The sequence below is a fragment of the Pipra filicauda genome, unplaced genomic scaffold, assembly GCF_003945595.2.
Source record: "Pipra filicauda isolate LSUMZ 115617 unplaced genomic scaffold, ASM394559v2 scaffold195_size2193078_pilon, whole genome shotgun sequence".
Lineage (NCBI taxonomy): Eukaryota > Metazoa > Chordata > Aves > Passeriformes > Pipridae > Pipra > Pipra filicauda.
Window position 1 is genome coordinate 586378 of NW_024104304.1, and position 23261 is coordinate 609638.

Genomic DNA, 23261 nt, shown 5'->3' on the forward strand with positions numbered 1-23261 from the left:
ATTCATTCTACTTGAATTAGCCATTTAAAGGTTAGTTGGCCAAGGCTGAGCTAGTCACTGTGGGATCCCCAGCATCAGTGGAAAGCAATGCACACCTCCCAAGAGGCATGATGAATCACAGAAACACAGTGATGCTTTTTTCCAGAGCACCCTTCCAACATTGTGCACTTCAGGAACTTCTGAGCCAGCATTTACAGCTTTGTGTTAAAACCTGTCAAGGGCTCCACTGCAGAATTCTTTGCTCTGTTAAAACCGACCACCTTCACCTATGCTGTCTTCCCTAGCTTTCAACATGCTATTTACCCTCAGTAAGACCTTTCTTCTGATCCCATAATGCTTACTTCTTTGAGAACTTGTTGGGGTTTTTTTTGCAAAGTCATGTGGTCAATCTCAACCCTTGTCCACACTAATTGATTTTTGAAAGGATGTCCATGTAACTTCCAAGGCATGACTTCTCTCCAAAAGCTAAGCCAACTCTTCCACTGTATATTTATTCAGGTTTCTACTAATATCTCATTTACGATTGCTTCTATCATTTTTCCAAGTCTAAACTCATCAGCAGTTTCCATGAGCTTACCAATACCTTTTAATAAAAAGCATCCATTTTATATTAGACACTTTTTAATCCTCTCATGCTCACATGAGACAAGAGGACTCCAGATAGCAGCTTAGCTACTTCAGCCTTTGGTGAAGCCTGCCTACTCCCTTTACCTTCTTTCATTGTTTTGGTCTATAAAGCTTCAAATCAGTGTTGCTGAAAGTCACGTCCCCTCTTCTGATCAGCAAACTTTGAGTTTCCCAATATTTTGGTATCTATAAGCCTGTTTTTCTCATCCTCAGTTTGAAATGACTTGTGTCCTGTCCTATGCTTTGATCATCGGCTTTTAAATATAGAGATATTTCTTTATCATATGAACTCTGTGCCTTTAAAAATAGCCCAGACACTAAAAACTCTTCCATAGATCATTAGGTCCCCATTATTCTGAGTAAAGAAGAGAAAGATCCTAGAGGTCTTTTCCAACTTAAATTATTCTATGATTCTATGACTTGGAAGAGTCATAGAATCAAGCCTCAAAAAAAGGAAAAAAAATTAATGGTGTTGGATATTTTTCAAAATGTTGTAAAGATCATCATGACCCCCACAAAAAGCTCCACATCAGCTTTCCCTGTCAGAACAGAACTATTACCACTCAGTCTCCTCCTCCCAGAGGAATAAAAATTATTGGAGATGCTGACAGGGCCTGATTTATGGGTTTGGGTTCTTACTCATACTCAATTATCCAAGTTTTAAGAACACATCTATTAACACTCTCATACTTAGCCAGAATTCCAGCTAAGTTACACAATTCACCTTTACCATGCTTTCTTCAACCTTCAAATACAAAAACACAGTTGGAGCACCCCAAGCTGCAATTCAGACTATTTGAAAAATTTCAGTTCAGAAGAACTACTTAACCATGAAAAAATAACCCCCAAGCCTCCTTTAGCTTCAGGTCAGATACCACTTAATTTGCAACAGCCAAACTCTGAACAAGTCTTAACAGAAGGACTTAAAAATACCTCAATACTATCAGCCAGTAGCACCATTTTCATGCAAGTTATGTAGAATTTAAGCTGTTGCCTCATCCACTATTTCTGAAAAGCTCCCTTTTCCTCGGCAATGTTCCTCTTTCTGAGAAATAGAAATTCTTTTTTATACAGAGATGAGTAACCTACCTGCATTTAACCCACCAACACTACTGGAAAAAAAAGCAAGAAACCAAGCCAACCATTCTCCCACCTCCATGTCTGCAAACAGGTGATTCAAATTCAGCAGAAAGAACTATTAGGGAAGCACATTTTCTTTGTTCTATAAAATTCCACTCACCTTACACGAGGATATAAACCTCCAAACATCATCACTCCCTTCTATAGCCCACAGTCAGAGCAAACATCTAGCTAAATGCCTCTAGTCTAGGATGAGCTCAGGTGATACCATACAACCTAAGAACTGGAAACACCTGGAAGCAGTTAGGGCAGCTGTACTGAGATGCAGCAAATGAGGCAATGCTGATTTTCCATCCCTGTGGTTATTTACAAAATGTTAATTTTGTATCTTCTTTACACATAGAAACATATCTAGTGCTACAGCCCCTCTCTCAGTGCTGACAGTCCTGTTGGTCCTACGGCAGACATCAGCAGCTACAAGTTCAAATTCTGCTGCTGACTATGGTATGGCATAGCTGCTTGCATCAGAGTTTATTTTTAAGAAATGCTTTAATTTTTAAATTAAGATTGCATATAACCTCATCCCTATGCTTTTGTGAAGAGATGTGCTGGAGGCAAAGCCTGGATTACTGTCATCTATTACATTAACCCGTAAGTAAGAGGCTAACAATAAACTGTAAACAAAGCTGAGGATGCCTAGGCCAGGAATCTAATAGTGAATCATCTGCAGATTTCAGAAAATTCTGTGGACACTTTCCCAGTTCGAAGGCAGTAAAACAGAAAGGCAGAAAGCTGAATATGACTGAAAAAGTACAGGAGCCTAGAACTGAGCCAGCTTTTCCAAGTGCTAAATATACATTATTCACTTAACAATATCATTCTCATAGCCATAGGCTTTCCAACCCTGCTTCTCTCCCCATCACCTCTTCTTCACTGTGCAGGAGAATCACAGAGTATACACAGAGTCTAGGCCACACTAAATTGTCTTCTACTTATGGTCATCCAACAGGTTGGGTGAATTTATGATCAACTCCTGTTGTTAAAAGGAAGGTAATAAAAGGGAGAAAATACATCTCTGATGACAAGGTTACGTGGAAACTTATGCCGCTGAATAAGGTGGGGATGTGGTTGTGGGACTGATCCTCCCTCTCTCATTTATGCTGGTACCAAAAAAAGAAAGGCTTTTTAAATATAGGAAGATGGAAATCGAATACCACTTCTTTCTTTACAAAATTAGTTCACTAAAACTGAGCTACCTATCACTTATTGGTAAGTGCACAATATGCCTTTTTCATGAAATTCTGCTAATTCATCCTTGGGTCACAGATGTACAGAGCATCCAGTGTTTATTTTCAGACTTTTGTCAGTATAATCTTTGTAACACAGGGAACAGAATTTTGGAAAGTCTCTTAGTTTTGGGAGTTCTCAGTGTCAAACTAAAGTAAATAAATAATTTTTGGAAGAAGTTAATTAAGTAAGATATAACATCTGGAGACAGATTTAGGGTTTCAACAGATTTCCTAATCCTATTTAATTTACTATTAATTGGATTTCCAATAATGGATGATTCTCTCCATACAATAAATGAACTTCACCACTTTTCCAGTTCCATCCTCCCCTGTTTTGCAATCACCAACAAGCCACAAACCTCATCCTTAGGTTCTTTTAGCTGGCATTGGATTTCTCAATGGCTGGTCACAGCTCTAATATTTTTGTAAAGTTACAATGTAGCGGTACAAAAAAAAATTCCATACAGTTGCATAATTAATGAAGCATTATAAATATATTTAAGCTAAGACCACAATATACAAGGTGCTTCAGGTACATGCCAACGCTACTTGAAGCGTGGCAGTGTGTAGAGTGAGCTGCTCTGTACATTTATGATACAAGGAACTGAACTATGTACATATTCTTGGCAGAGGAGTTTGATTTGTCATCCCTATGCCCTCCATCAGTCTTATGGTTATAAAATGCACCAAGAATGTCACAGTGGGCACCACCTCTTCCTACAGCCCCTCTCCATGCAAGTGCCTAAATCCTATCCTTTTCCTTTCTCCTGCTTACAAGTAGAGATGCTTCAGTGATCACCTCTAAATGTAAACAACTATTCAAGGGTGTTGGGGGTTCCAAAAAGTACTGAAGTCATCCTGATCTATTTGAGTGTTCTAGGAAGGCAATCACTGGACGAATAGCAGCAACAGAAGTGAAAAATGGAAAGATAAAGCACCACAGCAGAGACCGACATGTTAGTAATCACTAAACACATGTGCCAATTCCCAAGACGCAGCAGGACTGGTTAGTGATAATTTTCCACAAACCCTTGTTCAACTCTGTGTTGGAGAAAACCCTGACACAAATGGATTTTGATTGATTCAATTATCTTTCAAGTATTATTTTGTTTATCTGTTTCTTATAAACTGATCATGTGAGTCAACTTGTGAGTCTGCAGTAAGCTCTTGTGACAACTCAGAAAATATCACCTGAGTAATACTGCCAGTAAGCGTTAGCAGCAAATGCAGCTATCACCAATACCTGCATGTGATCAATTGAGCTTCTGTTTCATTGTCAGCATGTTGCAGGACCAACCATAAACCAGTCCTCCCCTAAAATTCCTCTGCTAAATGTACGTCTTTTTCTGATATATGAACAGTCAGGTTTAGTCTATTTGGTCTGCATGTTGGCCATATTCTACCAGAGTTTTCTCATATTATCAAAGGGCATTTGAAATTTCTAGGGATTCTGTCACTACTTACCACAGCACCTACCCAGCCATGCTATAGCACTCCCATTTGAAACTGCATCTTTTTTCCAATGAAATTGAACTATTAGTCCTGTCAAAGAATTCTTGAATGGCTAAAATGTTTCATTGACTAATAGAGCAAGTGAATTACTCTTTATGCCTTTCAGACATGGTATATAAATGACAGAAGTTTAATATGGAGAAAAAAATTGTTGACACACAATAACTACATATAATTTCATGTGATTCGATATGTGCAATTTAGTGTTTTATTAAACAAACACGGTAGCTAACCAAAATCTGATTGCTGATAATGGGAAATAACATTAAAGCCTGTGTTCCTATGGTAATTACTGGTTATCTGAAATGGTATATGCCCTAAAATATAACACAGAAAATTACCTTCCTGTGAAATAAGAAATACAATAGAAATAAAGTCAAGGGACATGTTTATTTCGGAGCTTTCTGCAAGCAAAATTGCTTTGATACAAAATGAGTTCAATGATACAGTGCTACCATCCACTCAAGCAAAAGAAAACCTCACATTTACATGAATGCACTTCATATTGATATTCTTACAGAATATATCCAGAATGTGTCTGGCCTCATTGAAAGCAATGGCACAGAAATGCTGCAAGGTATTGGAGTATCATATTATTGGCGAGTGCTTAATTAACTCTGTGAGTTCTCTGAGAAATGCTGTATAAATAAGGGTACTGTGAATGTGGGTTTGTATTACTTAGTAGTTTTGATGTACATCCTTTAGTGTTTGCTTAGTTAGCTCAAAACGTGTAATTGTGTCTTTTGGCTTTTAGTATTCTCTTTTTCTTTTTTAAAGAAAAATCATGAGGTATCCTTTACTGTTAACTAATGACATAGTGAAATAGGCCTATTTTATTGAGATTGCAGAGACTTACTGTACATTCAGTACACTGTACATTCGGCAATTATTTTTAGTGTACTTTCTACATGTTACTGTGTACAACTGTTAGTTTACATTAGAACTCTTTCTCTTTCTCACAGGATATGGCAAAACCAAAAACAAATCTGACAAAAATTATACACATAAAATAAGAAGACAAATACACAAATAAGGCCATCTGCAGAATTAAAAATCCACCTCTTGCGATATTTCACAATAATTTCTACATAATATTTTACATCTTATGAACTTAAATATTTAATGCAAAAGGAAAAGACTTTTGTGGAGCCAATCATATTATCTCTTCAAGGACTTGTCCAATTTGCTGGCCAGTGGCCTTCTCTGGGGGGTTGGAATTTTAGAAGGCTTGGCTGATCCTGGCCGAGAACCTGCTCGGGGTGTCGGTCTGCTTGTAGCAGGAACAGTCTCTGACATATCTGAGCACACAGACTGGATTTCTGAAATGTCAAAGTCAGATGCGTCACTGCCTCGGCGGCTACTTGACCTGCTGCCAGCCTTGCTTCCTGCTCGGCTACCAGGTCTGCTTGGAGTTCTTCTGGTTTCTGGAAAGAGAGAAGCTAACCATCAATATTAAAGGTAAGGTTGGAAAAGATGTGCAGGTCTTTCCTAGGTCTTTAGCAAGCCAAAAAATTCCTTATTGTACAAACTAAACTTTAGACCTCTGCCAGGCAAGCTAAATGATGCTGCATCTCACACTCAACAGAAGGAAATTCAAGATCAAACACTGATACATAGTTGATTTGTCACTAGCACATCTCATTAAAAATGCATTATCCTGGTTTTCATGACTTACTAGACATGCATTGTACCTTCACTCAACAGTCAGAGCCTTTCTTTCCCCTGCCATTTTCTCAGCTATGAATTGAAAAAAAAATTACTATCTGGTCTCTTCATTCTATCATGATTTCTCAGTATATGCACCTTGGAAATGCAAATTAACATCCCAATTTTTAAATGTGTACCCCTCTTTTTTAAAAAAAAAATCAAACTCACACAGTTGAAAGCTGCAACTAAACAAGGGCAGAGTATACATTCTCCCAAACAAAGGGCTGAGTAAACGAGCCCTCAGTAAGCCTGCTAAAGTAAAAGCCTGCCCAGACAACGCGCCATGAAGAAAAAACCACAACAAAGAATCTTAAACAGAAAATCATTAATGTGGTTTTTCAGAATTTTCCAATTACTTATTAAGTATTTTTGATCTTCACAAATCTGGTTCCTTGCATGTGTGAAGAACTGAAATATTAGGTGGCTCATTTTTTAAAATCACCTGTAATTTAAAAGACATGTACTCTTTGATCAGGATTTCCCACTGCTGCTGAATATGCTTTGCAGAGCCTAAGATGAGAGGAAAAGCCAGCAGAGCTATCTTCTGTTCTAATCATCCATCCTTCTCCCTTATGCAGAGCTGCTGTAGGATCCTGGAAGAGCACAGCTTCACTGCTTTCTATTTTCATATACTGATTTAAAAATCTGTATGGGCTATTCCATTAATAAGGTCACCTACAGCTGCTCCCTGTAGTTCTTTCAAAAGAAATGGACGAGTAATGATTAAGTGAACCCTTTGCTCCATCACAGTTGAGCATAACTTGAATACTGCGAAGAACTGGACCCTTTCTTTTTAAGTAAATGCTTCTTCCCCAGTTCCTCAGGCAGATACATTGGAGATACCATTGTCAAGAAGATTGCAGTTACAAATTTGCACATCCAGAGCTGAACATAGCTGCTGTGCAACCATGTGAACGGAGGACCATTACCCTGACTATGTGCACCCTCAGTAATGGGCAGACAGTAGGACTTTCACTCCTTCCCACTCTTCTGACATCTCCATCAAACCCTAATGTGACTCTAAGTATTCAGGTGGAAAACTAAGCAAGTGCTAGATCAAGCTCTAAAGTCAAGACACTCACCTGCAAACTGAGCTCTGACTCTGGTAGCTGCTGTTGACAGGATGCCACTGTCTTCTCCAGATTGGAAACCCTTCCCTGATAGATATCCTGGCAGCCTAAGCTTACTTCCTTGAATTGGTGTTCCCTGTGCAAAGCAAAACACAATAAACAAATGTTGTTTTCAGCTGAAGATCAGGACTGGTCATAGGTGGTACATAGCTTAGAATATGATCATCGTAACATTCACTGTAAATCTGAAATACTGGTTTGAGCCACTATGGACATTTTTCGTGATGTGAAGTTTTGAATGTTCCTTCAGCAGTTTGTATTTGAAGTAGCCAAATATAAAAAACCAAAGAAAAATTATTTTTAAAGTTTGTTTAAAATTTTGTTTGTATCATAATGCATATAAAGAAAGAAAAAAGCTACCTTCTTATAATTAGTCAGGCACATAAGATTAGTTGATGGTACATCTTGAGGTTTTATGTCTGCATAGCTTGACTTTCCACCATTCAGACTGTGGTTATAGGTGATGAATACATTTGTTTTGCCTTCAAATTATTTTTATATTTGAAACAAGGCTACCAAATTTCAAAAACCTTTTGCTAAGAAAAAAAAACAAAACAAACAAAAAACTCAACCCCTAAAAAACACAACCAGAAAAAAGGGCATAGGACTAATTAAAACAGTTTCAGTTGTCATTATCTGTCTTATATTTTCTGCAATTTCTCTACTCTACAGTCTTTCCCTGCCTGCTTTCTTTTTTTCTGAAATAAAATGAGTCTTGATTTACAATCTGTCCCAAATCAAAAAATTTCTTTCAAAACCACAAGAATTAAATCCTCATATCTCAAAATGCATATAACACACTAAATAAAGTGTATGCAAATTGGAGAAAAACTACAGTATTCACAGTAATTAGCACAAAAATACTAAGTAAATATCCAAAATATAAAACCAGACCATGAAGTGTGTTCTGTGCCTTTGATCCCCATACCACAGTAGGTAGAATTAGGTACTGAAAACCAAAATCCAGAGAAGTGTGTTGGGAGCTGCCTTGAGCTAAGAACCAAGCAGAGGCCTGGCAGGAGCTTTCCTGGCAGCTGCCAGCTCAGACCATGTCTGGTGCAGCTGAACAAAAGAACACTGAGATGCTAGGGAACAGACAATCTGCTGGCTTCAACAGTGGCCACAATGTTAAACTTTCTTTAAAGCCAAATACAATGCTTGACGTTCAGCTAGACACACCTTGGGTATCTCTCTGTTATAAAGGCACTGCTTGGGAGGATAAGGAGAAAGGGAACACTTTCTATTACCTCCACTGGAGCTGCTGCACTCTGGGCAAGGCATTGGGGTAGAATCACTGGTGTGAAAAGGAAAATAAGCCTGTTCTTTAGTTTTGCCCTAAGCCCAAATGCATAAAAAATATAAACTTATAAAATAAATAACGGCTCTTTTGGGCAGAAAATGCTGCAGAATGCCTCAGAAATCCACTGCAACTTACCCCACCCTGACCATTCCATTTATAATCTTAAACCACGGTTGTTTACATAAAAGAAACTCACTGAAACTACTGGCAGTTGTAAGAGCAGATAAGAAATACAGTGCCCCCACTTGAAATCAGGCCAACTGCTTTCCTGTCATTGTAATCCAATGAAAACAACACCTTCCCATGTCTATAAACTCTTTAAAGTACCATCAATTAATCTTTCAATGCAGTTACCAGCTAAGAGATGAAAGAAAATACATGAATATATTAGAAACTGACAACTGACTAAACTCTGTGCTGGTAATTATTCTAAGCAACAGCCCCGTGTGCTTGAAGTGCTGTAAACACAGACACACCTGCAGTGCACAAGTAACACACACAGAAGGAGGGAGTGAGAAGTTCATTGTGCATCTTTGAGCAAAGCCATGCTGAGGTTATGTAAACTTTACACCAGAAGGTGTCACAGGAATAGCCATAGGCATCAAAGTGCAGATTTGTGAAAAGCAGATACAACAGAGTGGTGGTAGCAAAAGGTTTCCCCTCACTGAGCCCTCCACCTAACTCAGGGCAAGAGTAACTCCCACAAATGACACAATGATACAGCTGCAATCTTTTCACTGACTGTAATGACATTAGAGGAGACACTTTGGCTCCAAGCCCCTTCGAATTTTGGTCACACAGCCTAATTGCCAGCACAATCCTAACTGCTATACTAGCAATTCCTACGTAAGTCATGCTGGTTTCCTGTTAAGTCATCAAATAGCAATCTTATTAGAGCAACGATTGGTCACTACCCCCCCTAAACAAAACTTTCTGTTGTTGGAAGCAATTTATTAGTGGTTTTGCACTAGAGATCATGATTTATTAATCTTGTTCCTGCAGTTCAGGAATATTACAGTATTTTATGAACCCAAAGTAAACAATTTTAGGAAGGAAACATGTCAATTATATTAAAATGCCTTTTTTTTTTTTTTTAAGTACTTTAAAAAAAAAGATTTGGGGGAAAAAAAGGGAAGAAATAATTTGACAAAGGTCTAAAATAAAGAAAATGCATTAATATGCACAGGACATTGCAGCTCTGAAGCACTGAAACTCTAGCAGCTGTTAGTGAAGGGACAGTTTTAGTGAAGGAAGGTCATTAGACTAGAATCTCTGTCCTTACTGTACCTCTGCAGATGACCCTTGATAGTCTGAGGATTCTGATGGCTTAGAAGGAGTTGATGTTTTGCTGTTTGTCAACCATGGTTTACCATAGTTGCGTATTAAATGATGGGGTGTCTGTATGAAACAATGGTAAATCAAAATATGAAGGACAGTAGATGGAAAACAATGTCATGGAGAAGGATACCCAGGCCTTCATAGGGAGATCAAATCTCATAGTAGAAATAAAAACTAAGCAGAAGGAGTTAATGACAAATGTTCTCAACCAAAGAGATGGCAGAGCTTATGTTTTAAACAAAACGGAGAAGTTCGTTGCTCTTTCAGAGCAATTCCCAAACTGCCAGTTAGCTCATGTGACACCTTAAATGTAGACTTCTTCTATTCCCATATTGCAAGCAAAGAGTAGAGGAAATACATTGAAAAGACTTCTCAGATCCTCCCCAGACTATGAAATAAAATGGAGATACTTCTTCCCTATGAGCTAGGGAAAGCAACAATATTACTTGAGCAAGGAAAAAAACCAAAAATTCAATCTATACCCCATTTGTTAACTAGTGCAGTTCTGTACGCTTCTCCTTACCTTTGGTGTACTTGTAGCAACTCCCTGTGTGGCAGCTGCCTGGCCAGCTTGACTTGACAGAGAAGTAGATCTGTTGGGAGAAGCACCTCTCGAAGAGGGTCGTGATCTACGGCCCCTTGGTCGGAAAGCTGCCATGCTCTGACTGGCACCATCTGCCAAAATGAATTTTTCACGCAGCTCCACATTTGTCCTCCCTTTAGCTGCAGAGAAAGGTGTTCCATTTAATCAGATATGAAAATTGTCACAAGCCTGTTTATGGTCATTTTTGCCATGCCAACTCCAACACATTTTACCAATAAATAAAATGCATTATTGTGTAATGCATTTATTTTGGACACAGAAGAGTTATGTGCAGAACTCGCTTATTCTAACACTTTATGCCAGCAGGAATGAACCACTGTCAAAGGAAGTCAGCGTGATAATGGAATGCTCAACGTGCTAAATCTTTGTTAATCAACCAACTATTAATACATAGACACAACCTGATGAGCAGTTTTGCTATCTCTACAGCTATTTATAATAAATAATACTTGCTTGGATGTTCCAGGAGAAACAGCTAAGTACAACTTACAGGAAAGCAGCAAATATATTTATTCAAAACTATGAAGTTATGTAGTTTGGCAACATGCAATGATGAACATAAAACCCAAACTATGATGAGGTAATTGGTGGCTAAGCACTCACACACACATACAAACACACATATGAGAGGATGTTCCGCATGAATAGATGCAAGACATGTTAGCGTTTAACTGTATCAATGTGAATGACAATTGTTTTTGAAACACTCTTCAAGCGTGTCAAAAAATTAGCTTGCAAAGCACCAGCCCACGTAGGAACATGTTAAGCTAAATATGATGGGTGAAGCACACTGTTAAAAGTATATATATATATTTCTATCTTAAAAAAATGGGAAGGAAATGAAGAGAGAGAAGAAGAGGAGAAGGAGACAAAGAGAGGGATTTGCCAACCTATAGTAGGCTGAGTGGTAATTGAAGAGTTTGATTCCGAACGTAACATTTTACTCCCGTGATGATGAACTAGAAAAAATGACACAGGACATGGGTCACATTAAAGAAAATCGTTAGCAGGAGAAGAAATCAAGTACAGCAGCTGCATATGCAAGAGACTTGGAGCACCAGGCCAAAAGACAGGACTTGAGCAAAAGCTGTCTCTAAGTGCTCTGAGGCGAGCTCTCAAAGGTTTCCTATGCCAAAAGGAAATAGTGCTTTGACAAACAGCTACAGTCCCAAATATACTTGTGTAACAACAGTATTTATCTGCTGACATAAAGAAGTAATATAAACTAAAGTGATTTTATATAAATAGGTGCAATACTTTTAAAGCTGCTTATGACAACAGTTCTTTAAAATGTGATTTATCTGAATACATGAGGAGCACTTGGTGGAAATTAAGATTTGCTAGGTGAAGAGGTCAAGGAAAAGTCTGAACCTGCACCACTGGCATTCATGACTAATCTGCATCACTGACTTCAACCAGACTAGGATTAGGTACCTATGTACAACATCCACCATCTGGATGATTTTATAGAGCTTGGTGTTTCTTTAGACCCACTGCTCTGCTCACTTATTTCCAAGAAAAAGGAACGAAGTACTATAGACAATACTAAGGATAGTAATAAGGAATTCCAATAAATTAATTAGACAGTTATTAAGTATTATATCTCTCAGCGTCAAACCAAGAACAAATTGCAACAGTCTACCCCGTCAATAGGCCTGAGAAAAATGTTTGGGATACAACAGAACTAACCAAGATAACCCTTCAATGAAGTCAGATATTTTGAGGTACACTTCATTTTTTACTACCCTGTACTTTTGAGGAATAGGAATAGAAAGCTATAAAGTAAGGATTGCTCTGCAGGCATAAATGACTTTTCCATAGTGCAAAATCAGATGCTAAATTTCAGGTAGACTTGTGGTAACACCAATAAATGTAATATTATTCTTACATTTAATAAACAATATATGCAATAAACTGGAAAGCAAAAGGACTATTTTTAACCCTGCTAAAAAAGTCAGATATGTCATTGTAAAGTTAGGACAGTGCTTTCATGATACCATGATGGTATGGGTTTCAATATCATAAGAAGTTTTGTGGGTACCTTTCAAGCCTGTAGACAAAGGTTTTTAGTGGTACACTGCCAGTCCTTACAAGGGTTCTGTTCATTTTGCATTTAATAGGGGGTTTATGGTAGCTTCTTTTTGGATTTAACACCCTTGACCTAGCATGACAACTGTTGCAAATACAAGCTCTCCTCTCTCTCGAGGTCTGTAACACAAACCTTCCAAAGTAGAAGCTATATGAGATGGCTGACACTGGAGAAAGGTCTACAAAACAGCTGTGTCACTGTCTTCACTAGCTCATTTGCCATTCCTGAACCCTTCTGTGCTGTTCTCACACTATTACAATATTGATTATTACTACATTCTACAGAACTCCTAAGAAGTAAAAATGAAGTAAATTTAATACTGCAAGTTAACAGGACGGTATTACCTAGCTACAGAACATCAGGTCACTGAAAATAGTGAACATTACTTTCTGCAATTTTACTACTCTGGCTGCTATTTGACTCTTCCACTTCCTTCACAAATGGATTCTCTCCTGTCTCCAGCTGTTCCTCCAAGAACAGTTCCAGACAGCCTACTTTCCCACTACAGAAGTGAGCTTTCCACTGCTGTGTACTGGGAATATAATGCACCTGATACAATGTTCTGGAGTGCACAGTGATAGAGCGCTCCATGCTTCTCTGGAGCACAGGATCCTCCAGACCAGAACAATTTCCACTTGCTTTGTATAAGGCTCAGGGCTCTGCAAAGTGGTTCTGGGGAGGATGCCAATGAAAAGAAAGGGTTACAAAGGCAGAGACTGAAAGACTAGGCGCAGCTACTGACCAGAGAAGTTTCTTATGGTGGTGGTGGTGGTGTTACTCATCAATTAAATTGCCTTATTTTGATTTATTGCCTTAAAACTTCTGTCTTGTTAAGAAGGTTTTATTGTAAATTTCTGTGTCCTACTTCTGCCAAGTCATACAAGCAGCTTACATGGCATAAACTCTATCTGGGCTAAGTTCAACTCTTAATTAGACCACTTTAACACTGAAGGAACTGTGCAGAAGACACCACAGCTATTCCAGACATACATTAGTGCAACCAAAGAGGATCTCAACCATGGGATTTAAAGTTTACAAAAACGTGACATTTAGTGAGATGATGTTTACAAGAACTGGCATTTTATACAAGTCAATCTCCATCTTGAGACAATGAATGGTGACTGCATTCAAATAATAATCAGCAGGTTCATTTTAACAGTTGCGTTACATACCCCGGCAAGGATCATTTTTCACTAAGAACTCATCCAGTGCCATCCAGCCACCTCCAACACGAACCATGACTGTACTCCTTAGGATACGAACAAGGCGCAGTTGTTGAGAGTCACCAAACTGCAATAAGAATCAAACAACAGTCTGAGGTTCTCGGTCATTTAGATGCAGTTTAGCACTGACAGGTTAAAAATCAGACACTTAAAAAAGTTTATTTTGATATTTAATTATTAGTAAATGCTAAAAAATCAATTTATTTATGCAGATTATTAAAGCTGTTAAGATTTCAAATCAGATGGCACTGCACTAATACAAAGAAGATGGCAGAATGTTAAGAAAGAATCTCAAGTTTAATTTTATGCTTGATTCTCAAATGTTTGAGGTCATAAAGGAAGCAAAATTAGTAATACATTATTTAAATGGTTACAGTCTGGTTTTGTGCAAATTAATGAAGACCTATTTGCATTATTTCACTGATAAAATCTTAAGCATACTCTCTTCTGCAACAGTCTTGATTTTTAATGATGTCAGCTGAAAGAAAGGCAGCATCACTTTAAACAATCAGTATGTGGGCTGGAAATTCAGTGTGTTATGAGTGTTGCACAGTCCTATGAATTGATTCATTTGTAGGAATATTTTCAGATATAGCACTGACACTGCTCACCTATAGTAAGGTGCATGTGAGGAAAGGAACATTAAAGAAGCAATGAATGATTGATAGCTATCATTATTGTCCTTTGTTATACACTGTCACTCCTCTGTCTACACATCAAGGTTCCTCACAATTCAGAGACGCACAATAACCTGTTTCATACTAAGTTCTGGTATGAGTCCATTTTTCCTTTGGGCCGATGGCCAGGCTTAATGAATATTTTGCTCCTGAAACCTGTGTAACAAAACCTGTACACAGTACCTCCATTTAAAATTGGATCAAAGACAACATGACCAAAATGTTGACCTCACAATCTCAAGAAAACTAACCAGAATTCAGTATTTTTTAGCCAATGCCACTAAAATATTTTTATACCAGATCATCAGGTCAAGTGCAGTGCACTCTCACGCAAACATGCAGAGCACTCGCTAAAACCAACGGGGGTTGAATGCACCTCTTTAAAACAATCTCTGACCCTTGGAGTAGGCTGGCCATAAATCAACTGTACCTACTTGCTCCAGTGAGGGGACTGAAGTGCTTTAAATGCAAACCACACAAACGTGCTCCCTACTTGTTAGATGACTTTAGTTGTTTGGTACTACTTAAGCCAAGAAGAGAGAATAAGTTTAAAGGACTATTACTTTTAGGAACCAAACAAAAGCAAAGTTTGCTGCTTAATTCAATAATAAATTGTATTTGCGATAAATAAGAACATTCACGTGATCATTATCTGTAAAGACTTTTTAATAATGGATTCAATATGTGCCAAACAAACAACCATTTTATATATGGAGATCAAAGTTTTTAAAAAATGGCATCTAAATTGATGCTGTTTATTTTTATTGCCTTGATCCTACTGAGAATTTTTTCTAGATTCTGAAGATTAGTATCTTTTTTCTTTTCTTTATTTTTCTTCCCATCCCCGCTTAATTATTCAGTTAGACTCCATCAGGCAACTATATCAAGGGTCAAATACAATGTCCTTTGGCAACTGCCCACCTAGCTGCTGTTAATTCAGACAGTGGGGCTCCTGGAAAGTAACACAAGGCATTTCTTCTAATGGTAACTCAGTTAATTTCCTTCTTAAAATAGCCAGGATACCAACTTTCCTTAAACAGTATTTAACATTATTTCAAATAATCAGAGCTAAAAGCATAAGGGAGTTTAAGCTACAAAAAGTCCTGTTCTTGACAACAGTCATATAACGTCACTGTCACTAGAGAAGCCTCAGCTAACTTCCTGTGGCTGCTTTTCACCATGGTACTGTTCTGCACCAGTAAGAGATGCTCTCAAGAAATGCTGTATGTTTCCCAGATCTGAGAGTACAGATGGCAGATAAGAGGATTAACATAATTTCAAAGAGTCTTTTAAAAGAGAGACTTGTTCTATATGTGAAAAACATTTTCAATTATTGTTTAGATATATTGCTTGAGGCATGTGGTAAGATTATCCACTGCTCTGTGCTTTCCTCTATACTTCAACAGCCTTTGCAAGTAAATAAGAGTGCGCCCACATTTGCAAAATCTTTAGATTTAGAATGGCTAACGCTGTTAACGCTAACATACCCAGAATGTATTACACATATTATTGTCTTTTTAAAAGCATAAGATACTAATGGTATCTAGTTTGCATAACGTATTTCCATTCTTACCAGGCAAATATGATTTAGCACTTTCGGAGGCTGTGTATCAGTATGTATCACAGGAATAAGTAAGGACTGGTTAGCATTTCCTCTCTGTACGGCTTTGGTATGACTCACCAGTGACCCAGCTGACACAAAGAATGTTTAAACACAGCTCCAGTACATTACAGACTTGCCATAGCTCTTTGAAAACACTTTGGGAGAGGGAGTAGTCTAAACTGGAACAGCAAGTTTATTTTGCCTATTTCGAAAATACGTATTTAATGATTTGTGTTACTACACAAAATACCACAAATCAGCCAGGTTCTTAACCAATCTGCTTGATTCTACCTCTTTTTTTTTTTTGCAAAGATGAAAGTATTTTTTATGTAATTTGCAATTAATAACTGATATGACTCTGGGATCTGATTACCACAATTAGCCTTTAATCAAATGGCCTAAAAAAGATATTACAGAATTTTGAAGGATTCCACTATAAAGCTGAAAACTGATTAGATAATAGTAATCTCTATAATTACAGTTTAAATGCTCAAGATTTTTTGCTGTGGGAATTGCTGCTGACCATTATCTGGTTCCTTTAAAAGTAATCTCCTTAATGAGAAAAATTGCCAAAGAAAGCAGGTGAGGGATTGTAGAGGAGGGATCCTGAGACAAGGAACGCTCCATAGCATTTAAAGAAATACCACAGCTGACCAGCAATGAATTAGCTGAAGATGAATGGATGGCAAGTAGACTGACCATTGCAAGCTTAAATCACTATGCGTTAGAAAAAAAAGAAAAAAAAAAGGGGGAAAAATAAAAAAGAAACTTCATAACACATTCCACTGGTTTATACCTGATTTCCCAGGAAGAACTGATAAGAAATGAAAAATGGAAGAAAGACACGATTAGTTTACAGGAAATTCTCTACATGACTCTAGAACACATGCAAACTAACACATTAGACACTCTAAATAAAGTATCTACTTGAGGGATGAGCAGGTAGCTAGCCATCCAGAGACTGAATATGGAAAATATTCAAGGCCTCTGTTTCCTTCCCATTGCTGTTTCTGTGGTCTTTTAAAATAATCTACAAGTATCTATTAATCTCTCTTAGCTGAATATCGCATATTCCACTTGAAATTGTTCTGGTTTTTGGATCCAGGAGTAGCAGATCTTTTTCCACTATGTGATATTTATTTTTCTTTACTAAAATCGTTCTGCAGATATCTAACACTTTGCCTAACCTTCAGAAGTATGTGTGTTCCAATAAAATGACAAGAGAGGGTAAAAGTGATTGAATACACTTTGGTAAAACATTTTTGAAGTACAACACAATATCACAAGAAAACAACAATCACTGTTTTCATTAAATTAATGGAAAATCAGCTACAGTTTAAACATTTTGGGTATCCAGGCAAAAAGACTGGCTTCTAAGGAGACACTGTTTGTATGTATTTATGTGTGTGTGTTATATGCATGCAGTTAGCTTTTAAAAATTCCTTATAATTAAAACCAGCTTCAGTAGTTTCAGCAAAAATAAATACAAGCAGCAGCATTTTTCCATATTTTTAATCTATATGTTCTAATAAGAGAAAAAACCATAAAATGTAGACAATCTTAAAGAAAAGATATAATTGCCATAAAAGATTCCTATAAATCAATATAGCTTAATTCCTTGCATAAACCGTGTCATATGAAGAAAGCTGAAAGAACTGAGGTCCTTAAAAGACTTACCCTGTACTTATTATCCCCGATCTGTTCCACTTGAAACCGTTTTGCACATTTACATTTCGCTACCTGCCTTGTAACCTGCAAAAAACCACAACTGGATAATTACTTTTCTGTAAATATCACATTTCTAAAGACTTGTGTACCTAGTAAACTTCAAATTATATAGGAGTGAAAGTAAAATGAATTATTAAAGAATGTGACCCCAGTAGAACAGAATGCAACCTAAGAAAGCAGAGAATGTACCTCATCTTCAATTTTGTCAGCATCTGTGAGGGGCTTGTATGCATCCTTATTTGGATGAAGAGCTGCTACAAATTCATAATAGTCAATATATCCATCATCATCTCTATCAAAAATGTCTGCAACAGCACTCATTTCAAGTCGGCTTGTTGGGAACTCTGCAAGACAAAGACAACAACAAAAGCTAAATTTTTTGGCTTTTCAAACCCATTACAATGAAAGGCTTTATTGAAAATATTAAAAATATTAAAATATTAGGCATTTGGTGACAGATAATGTCTATCCAAAAAACCCAACGACATTCAAAAGAGTGAAGGAATCTTTCTGAAAAAAAAAAAAACAATCTGGATCTCCAGCGTTACCTGGGTACTGGATTAAAATGAGTATCATAGTGTGGCTTGAAGACAGACACAGAAGTGAGTGCATAGATTAAACTGTAAGGTATATTTTGGGGGTTTTTTTAACATTTTGATCTTCAAAGTGCATAAAATACCACAAATTAACAAGACAAATTATTAGTGAGGACAGGTCAAGCAAGCATTTCACTGCTAATTAAATCTGGAATGCAAGGCCTTTCCAAAGCAGACCCATGCATGGTGTTTCATGAAATCCTTCTTTAGATGAAGTTCACCGCAGCAAAATATTAACCTTCACACAGATTCTCAATGAAATGGTGAAAGGAAATTTCAAGGTGATGAACAGTGATTATATCATGAGGGTTTAGCAGTCATAACAAATTGATACCAAGTTAAAGGGGTAAGCTATTTAACCTCTCGGTGATATGTTTTTTTTCCCATGAGTTTCAGTCACTTCATGCAAAACAGCAATGTCCGTGTAATTGCATTTCCTAAAGCTGGGGGAAAACATATAGACAGTATCCTCCTACTGACTAACTGTGAGATGCTAAAAGCAGCCCAATTCCCAGTCTTTACTGTTCAAAGCAGAAGTGTCCATGATTTGAAGATAAAGGATTATTTTAAGAAGTAGGACCTTATCTGTTATGAGCCTGTTGCTAAAAGGAAACATGATCACATACAGACATGATGTGGAAGACTTATGTTACCACCAGCTGTGCATAACTAATGCATACCAATCCATCAGGAAAGCTAGGAAAAGTCCCTTCCTAGTTTGATTGCTTGGCATTTTGACCCTTATTATATAGGTATATGAATATTGTCATGGTTTATGGAAACACTGGTTTCAAAAATTACATGGTTTCCTTCTATAATTGAAATTATCCAATGCAAGTTCTTTGATAAAAATCATATGATCATATGATCTGATTTTGAAAATCATCTGTAGGTTCATTTTACTACTATGGTACATTTTACTATTATGACTAATAAATGAAAAGAAATTGTTGAAGTAGCTACTGTACTGTAGGAATAACAATCCAAGTCCAGTAAGCCAGTAAACTGCTAGCTAGACAATAATATAAATCTGTCATTTGTAACTTGATTCCCAATGTAAAAGAACTAGAAAGTTTCTAGAATCTAGAAATATTTTCAAGTAAAATAATTATAAAGTAATAATAATTAACAAATTCAAAAGGGAAATCTGCAACCTTTTAACACAATAAACCTTTTAGTGTACGTTATATAGACAGTAAGACTTCATGAGATGTTTGTTCCAAATTCAACATAATTTTAAAACTTACTTGAAGAAAGAATTCCATCAATAAATTCCTGTCTTGTAATCTTTCCATCTTGATCTTTATCAATCCTCCTAAAGAAGTCCATCACACGAGACTTCTTATGGTTCATCCATCGCATGTATTTTTTCCTCCAAATATCAAAATCAAAGTTGGCGAATTCTCTCAGCTTAATAAAAAACAGAAAGAATTTTTTTTCAGCTGAAATCCATCAGTCTAAAACATCAGTGAGATAGAAACCATCTGCGTTTTGTTGAATAACTAGTTCTTTGAGGACCTACATAAACATTTTAAATCTCTTAACTCTCCTCATTGAAAATGATGACAGCCTTTAAAGTACACTACAGCACATGTATCACAGTGTTTTCAGTTAGCTGTGTCATACAATATAACACAACAGATATGGAAGTTGTTTACAGTATTGACAATTTAACCCAGGGTAAAGAATATTACGCAAAATGTATGTATATTCTGTACAGTCCTTTTCTGACCTCTTCAAGTCTGTCCAAAGCATCATTAAGTTTTCTTCTCCTTTCCAAGGCCAGAAGCCAAACCTGCTGCCATTTGCTGACTAAAAGGTTTACCCGTGGATTCTTGGTTTCGATTTGTGCCTGGGTTGCTGATGGATACATGCCTGGTGTTGGGGAACGCTTCCCTGTTAACACATGATAAAATGCATAAGTCTCACACAGTTCAAACAAAACAAACATTCACATGGAGGCTACTTGACCCTCCTAAAATTACTCCTTCCTGTCCCAAATAAGGAGATAATATCCCGATATGTAATGGGATTTTTTTCTTTTTTTTTTTTTTTTTTACCATTTTTGGGGAATGATCAAATGGTGGTTACAGTTGCTTTTGTCTAGCCAGAAGCAGCCAGTAGTGGCTCCACTGCACGTGTTAAATTAAATCTTTGTAAATCTCTCAGAGTTGCAAAGTAAACAATCTGATTTTAGAAGCAGGTTCCATGTATGGGTAAGTATAAAATACAATGGGTAAGTATATCTAAAAATACAAAAAGCAATTTCCTCACTTGATTCACTTTCCATTCAACTTCACTAAATACACATCTTATTGGATTCATATAATTCCATAGACAGAGCACAATTTTGGCACTAAATCTTTATGGGAAGTTGTTTGCACTTTCAGGTAACAGTAGGTTTGCAAAGACTCAACGTGTACTTGCTCTTGGAAGTTTAATAGCACATGAAAGGCTGCACACTTTAAAAATAGGTATTGATGAAGATTAGAACAAAATTTAAAAATACATGTCTGCCACGAGAAATTTCCTCACAATAAAAAATGAGAGATAATTAGAAAATCAGCCAAGAGAACTTCACCGTTTCATTCAAAGCTAATCAAATGTATCAGATTATTAGCAATCTGTAAACTTTATAGATAAAGCAACGGTATGTGTGACCCTCCCCAAAATACATCATTACTTACTGCCTGCTCTCCCCTTATCAAGGACAGGAATATGAGATTGTACTGGCGTGGGTTCAAGTGCTTTTCTTTTATGGGTCTTTGTAACTTTATCCACATCAGGTTGTTTTCTGGTCATTTCCTCCATGAATGTCTACAATCAGATAGAGGTGATATTAATTAACAATACACAAAAGTAACCACAGGAATGAAAAACATATAAAAAAGCTAAACAACAAAGTTATAAAGAAAGGCACAGAAAGACACTTATAATGCTAAACTCACAAAATAGACACAGTTAAAGGTTTTGTAGATAAGAAAAACAGGCAGTATAAGCTTTTAAAACCACTACGCCCTGGATGTTAAAGGAAGCCTAAATCCAAAAACAAGCCTGTCAAACTCCTTTATTAAATGTATATGGTGAGGTGCTATACAACAATATTTTGCCTCTGAGTACTTGCTGTTCAGACCGCAGTTCATAGAAGTGACACAGCTCTGGTGTGTAAGCTGGGATAAGTCTGTGAGCATTCACTGCACCAGCAGCTCCCTCTGGTACTTCATAAACAAGATTTTGAAACCCAATCAGTGAAGCCACACTGCAACACTAGTTCTAAGGTGGCAGCACTGTAATATATTTCATGTGGGTTTTTCTTATTATTATCCTTCTTCCTCTGGGGAATTGTAGGTTTGCTTTTAGAACAATGTGACACTAAATTTTTGATTGGTTGTTTTTTTATCTCTGTATTGAATAAACTACAAGCACATCGTACACATACAAAACACATGACCGACTATCTGAAAAGGAATTCAATTATGAGAAAAAATAGTTAAGGAAATTCACACCTGATTAAGAATCCTAGCTGAGATGTGAGCACCATGTAAGCGACACTTAACATTCCTTACCTGATGTTCAGCTATAAGTGCTTTAACTTCCTCAATCTCCTGGGGGATAACCTCTTTATCTTTTTCAGTTAGTGTGGTCTCTGCCCACTGCAACCAGGACAGCAAGGCTTCCAGCAATTCCTGGTTAGCAATAAGTCCAGCCAGGGCTCCTGCCAGTCTCTGTTGATGTTGTTTAGCCCATGCTACAACCTTGATAAAGGAACCAATGTGTGAGTAGGTGCACATCTGAAATTCTTCACAATGTATTTAAAATTTCTCTATTGACTGTAAACCCAGAGCTACCTCTTAGGCCTATTGATGTTTGAACATCAAAGGTGTTAAATGTAGGGGCTGATCACTAAAGGTAGCTAGGTAACTAGAATTCCTAGTTCAACACACTTTTTCCACAGATATTCAGGATCAGGTGCTGTTAAACACAGTAACTAGCACTTTCAGGCAACATATTAAGAATTTTAACAGACAATATGTGTAAGTTTCTGAATCGCAAAGGATTTGCCATCCATCTTCCTCCTGGGCACTCTTAAAGCCATACTTCACTAACACCAGCATTTTGTTTTTCTTTAAACTTAATATAAAACAGAAAATACCACCTTAACAGTTGAGGGTTTTACACACTGCAACCTACCTGCAGCCACTTCAATAATTTGAAAATCTCTAGATTAAGAATACATTGGACAGAAATCCTCCCTGATGCAATTAGAAAATCCTTCACATTTGCCCTGTATTTTCTGTCCTTTGTAACTTTTAAGTTTACAACTAGAAACTGTTGGCTTTCCTCACTTGGGAAGTGTCAGACAGTATTTCCTTTAATACATACAAACAAGGAAGCTTGGCCATCTGCTTTAGTTCTTAAAGCCCTGCAAGTTTTGAAATAAAACCTAGGGAAACATGGCATTAACATCCATCCCCATAGGTATTTTAAATGTTTAGTTCTCAACAGCTGGATCTTTTCCTCCCAGTGTAACTACCATATTAATTGTCAGCTATGTTCCAGTCAAAGATGGACTGCTGCAATGAAGATGGTTTGACATATACTGACCTCTTCAAACCTGGCTCTGATGATTGTTATCCAGTGCTTAATGGTGGTGATGGAGTCTGGATGGCAGATAGCCAGAATAGCTTCTCCCATACCTGTTGCTTTATTCAGTTCTGCCTTTTTCTCTTCCAATTTCTTCATAAATTCCTAAAGCAG

At 37.1% G+C, this 23261-nt stretch overlaps 1 protein-coding gene across 15 annotated transcripts in view; it reads right to left on the minus strand.

The window, feature by feature from the left end:
• Nucleotides 1-4879: 4879 nt before the first annotated feature.
• DST (dystonin) overlaps nt 4880-23261 on the minus strand; it is a 306949-nt gene continuing 288567 nt past the window's right edge. For 9 of the 15 annotated variants that reach the window (XM_039380429.1, XM_039380420.1, XM_039380416.1 and 6 more), the window contains 14 exons: nt 23109-23252; nt 22070-22258; nt 21191-21320; nt 20236-20399; nt 19751-19913; nt 18097-18251; nt 17857-17931; nt 16976-16993; nt 13849-13966; nt 11478-11546; nt 10507-10706; nt 9933-10043; nt 7298-7421; nt 4880-5932 (listed from right to left, as the gene is read on the minus strand). In XM_039380429.1, the coding sequence (XP_039236363.1) occupies nt 5667-5932; nt 7298-7421; nt 9933-10043; nt 10507-10706; nt 11478-11546; nt 13849-13966; nt 16976-16993; nt 17857-17931; nt 18097-18251; nt 19751-19913; nt 20236-20399; nt 21191-21320; nt 22070-22258; nt 23109-23252 (1926 nt within the window). In that variant the 3' untranslated portion in view covers nt 4880-5666. The remainder of the gene's footprint in view (nt 5933-7297; nt 7422-9932; nt 10044-10506; nt 10707-11477; nt 11547-13848; nt 13967-16975; nt 16994-17856; nt 17932-18096; nt 18252-19750; nt 19914-20235; nt 20400-21190; nt 21321-22069; nt 22259-23108; nt 23253-23261) is intronic. The other 6 variants (XM_039380421.1, XM_039380417.1, XM_039380422.1 and 3 more) reach the window with 3 other exon arrangements.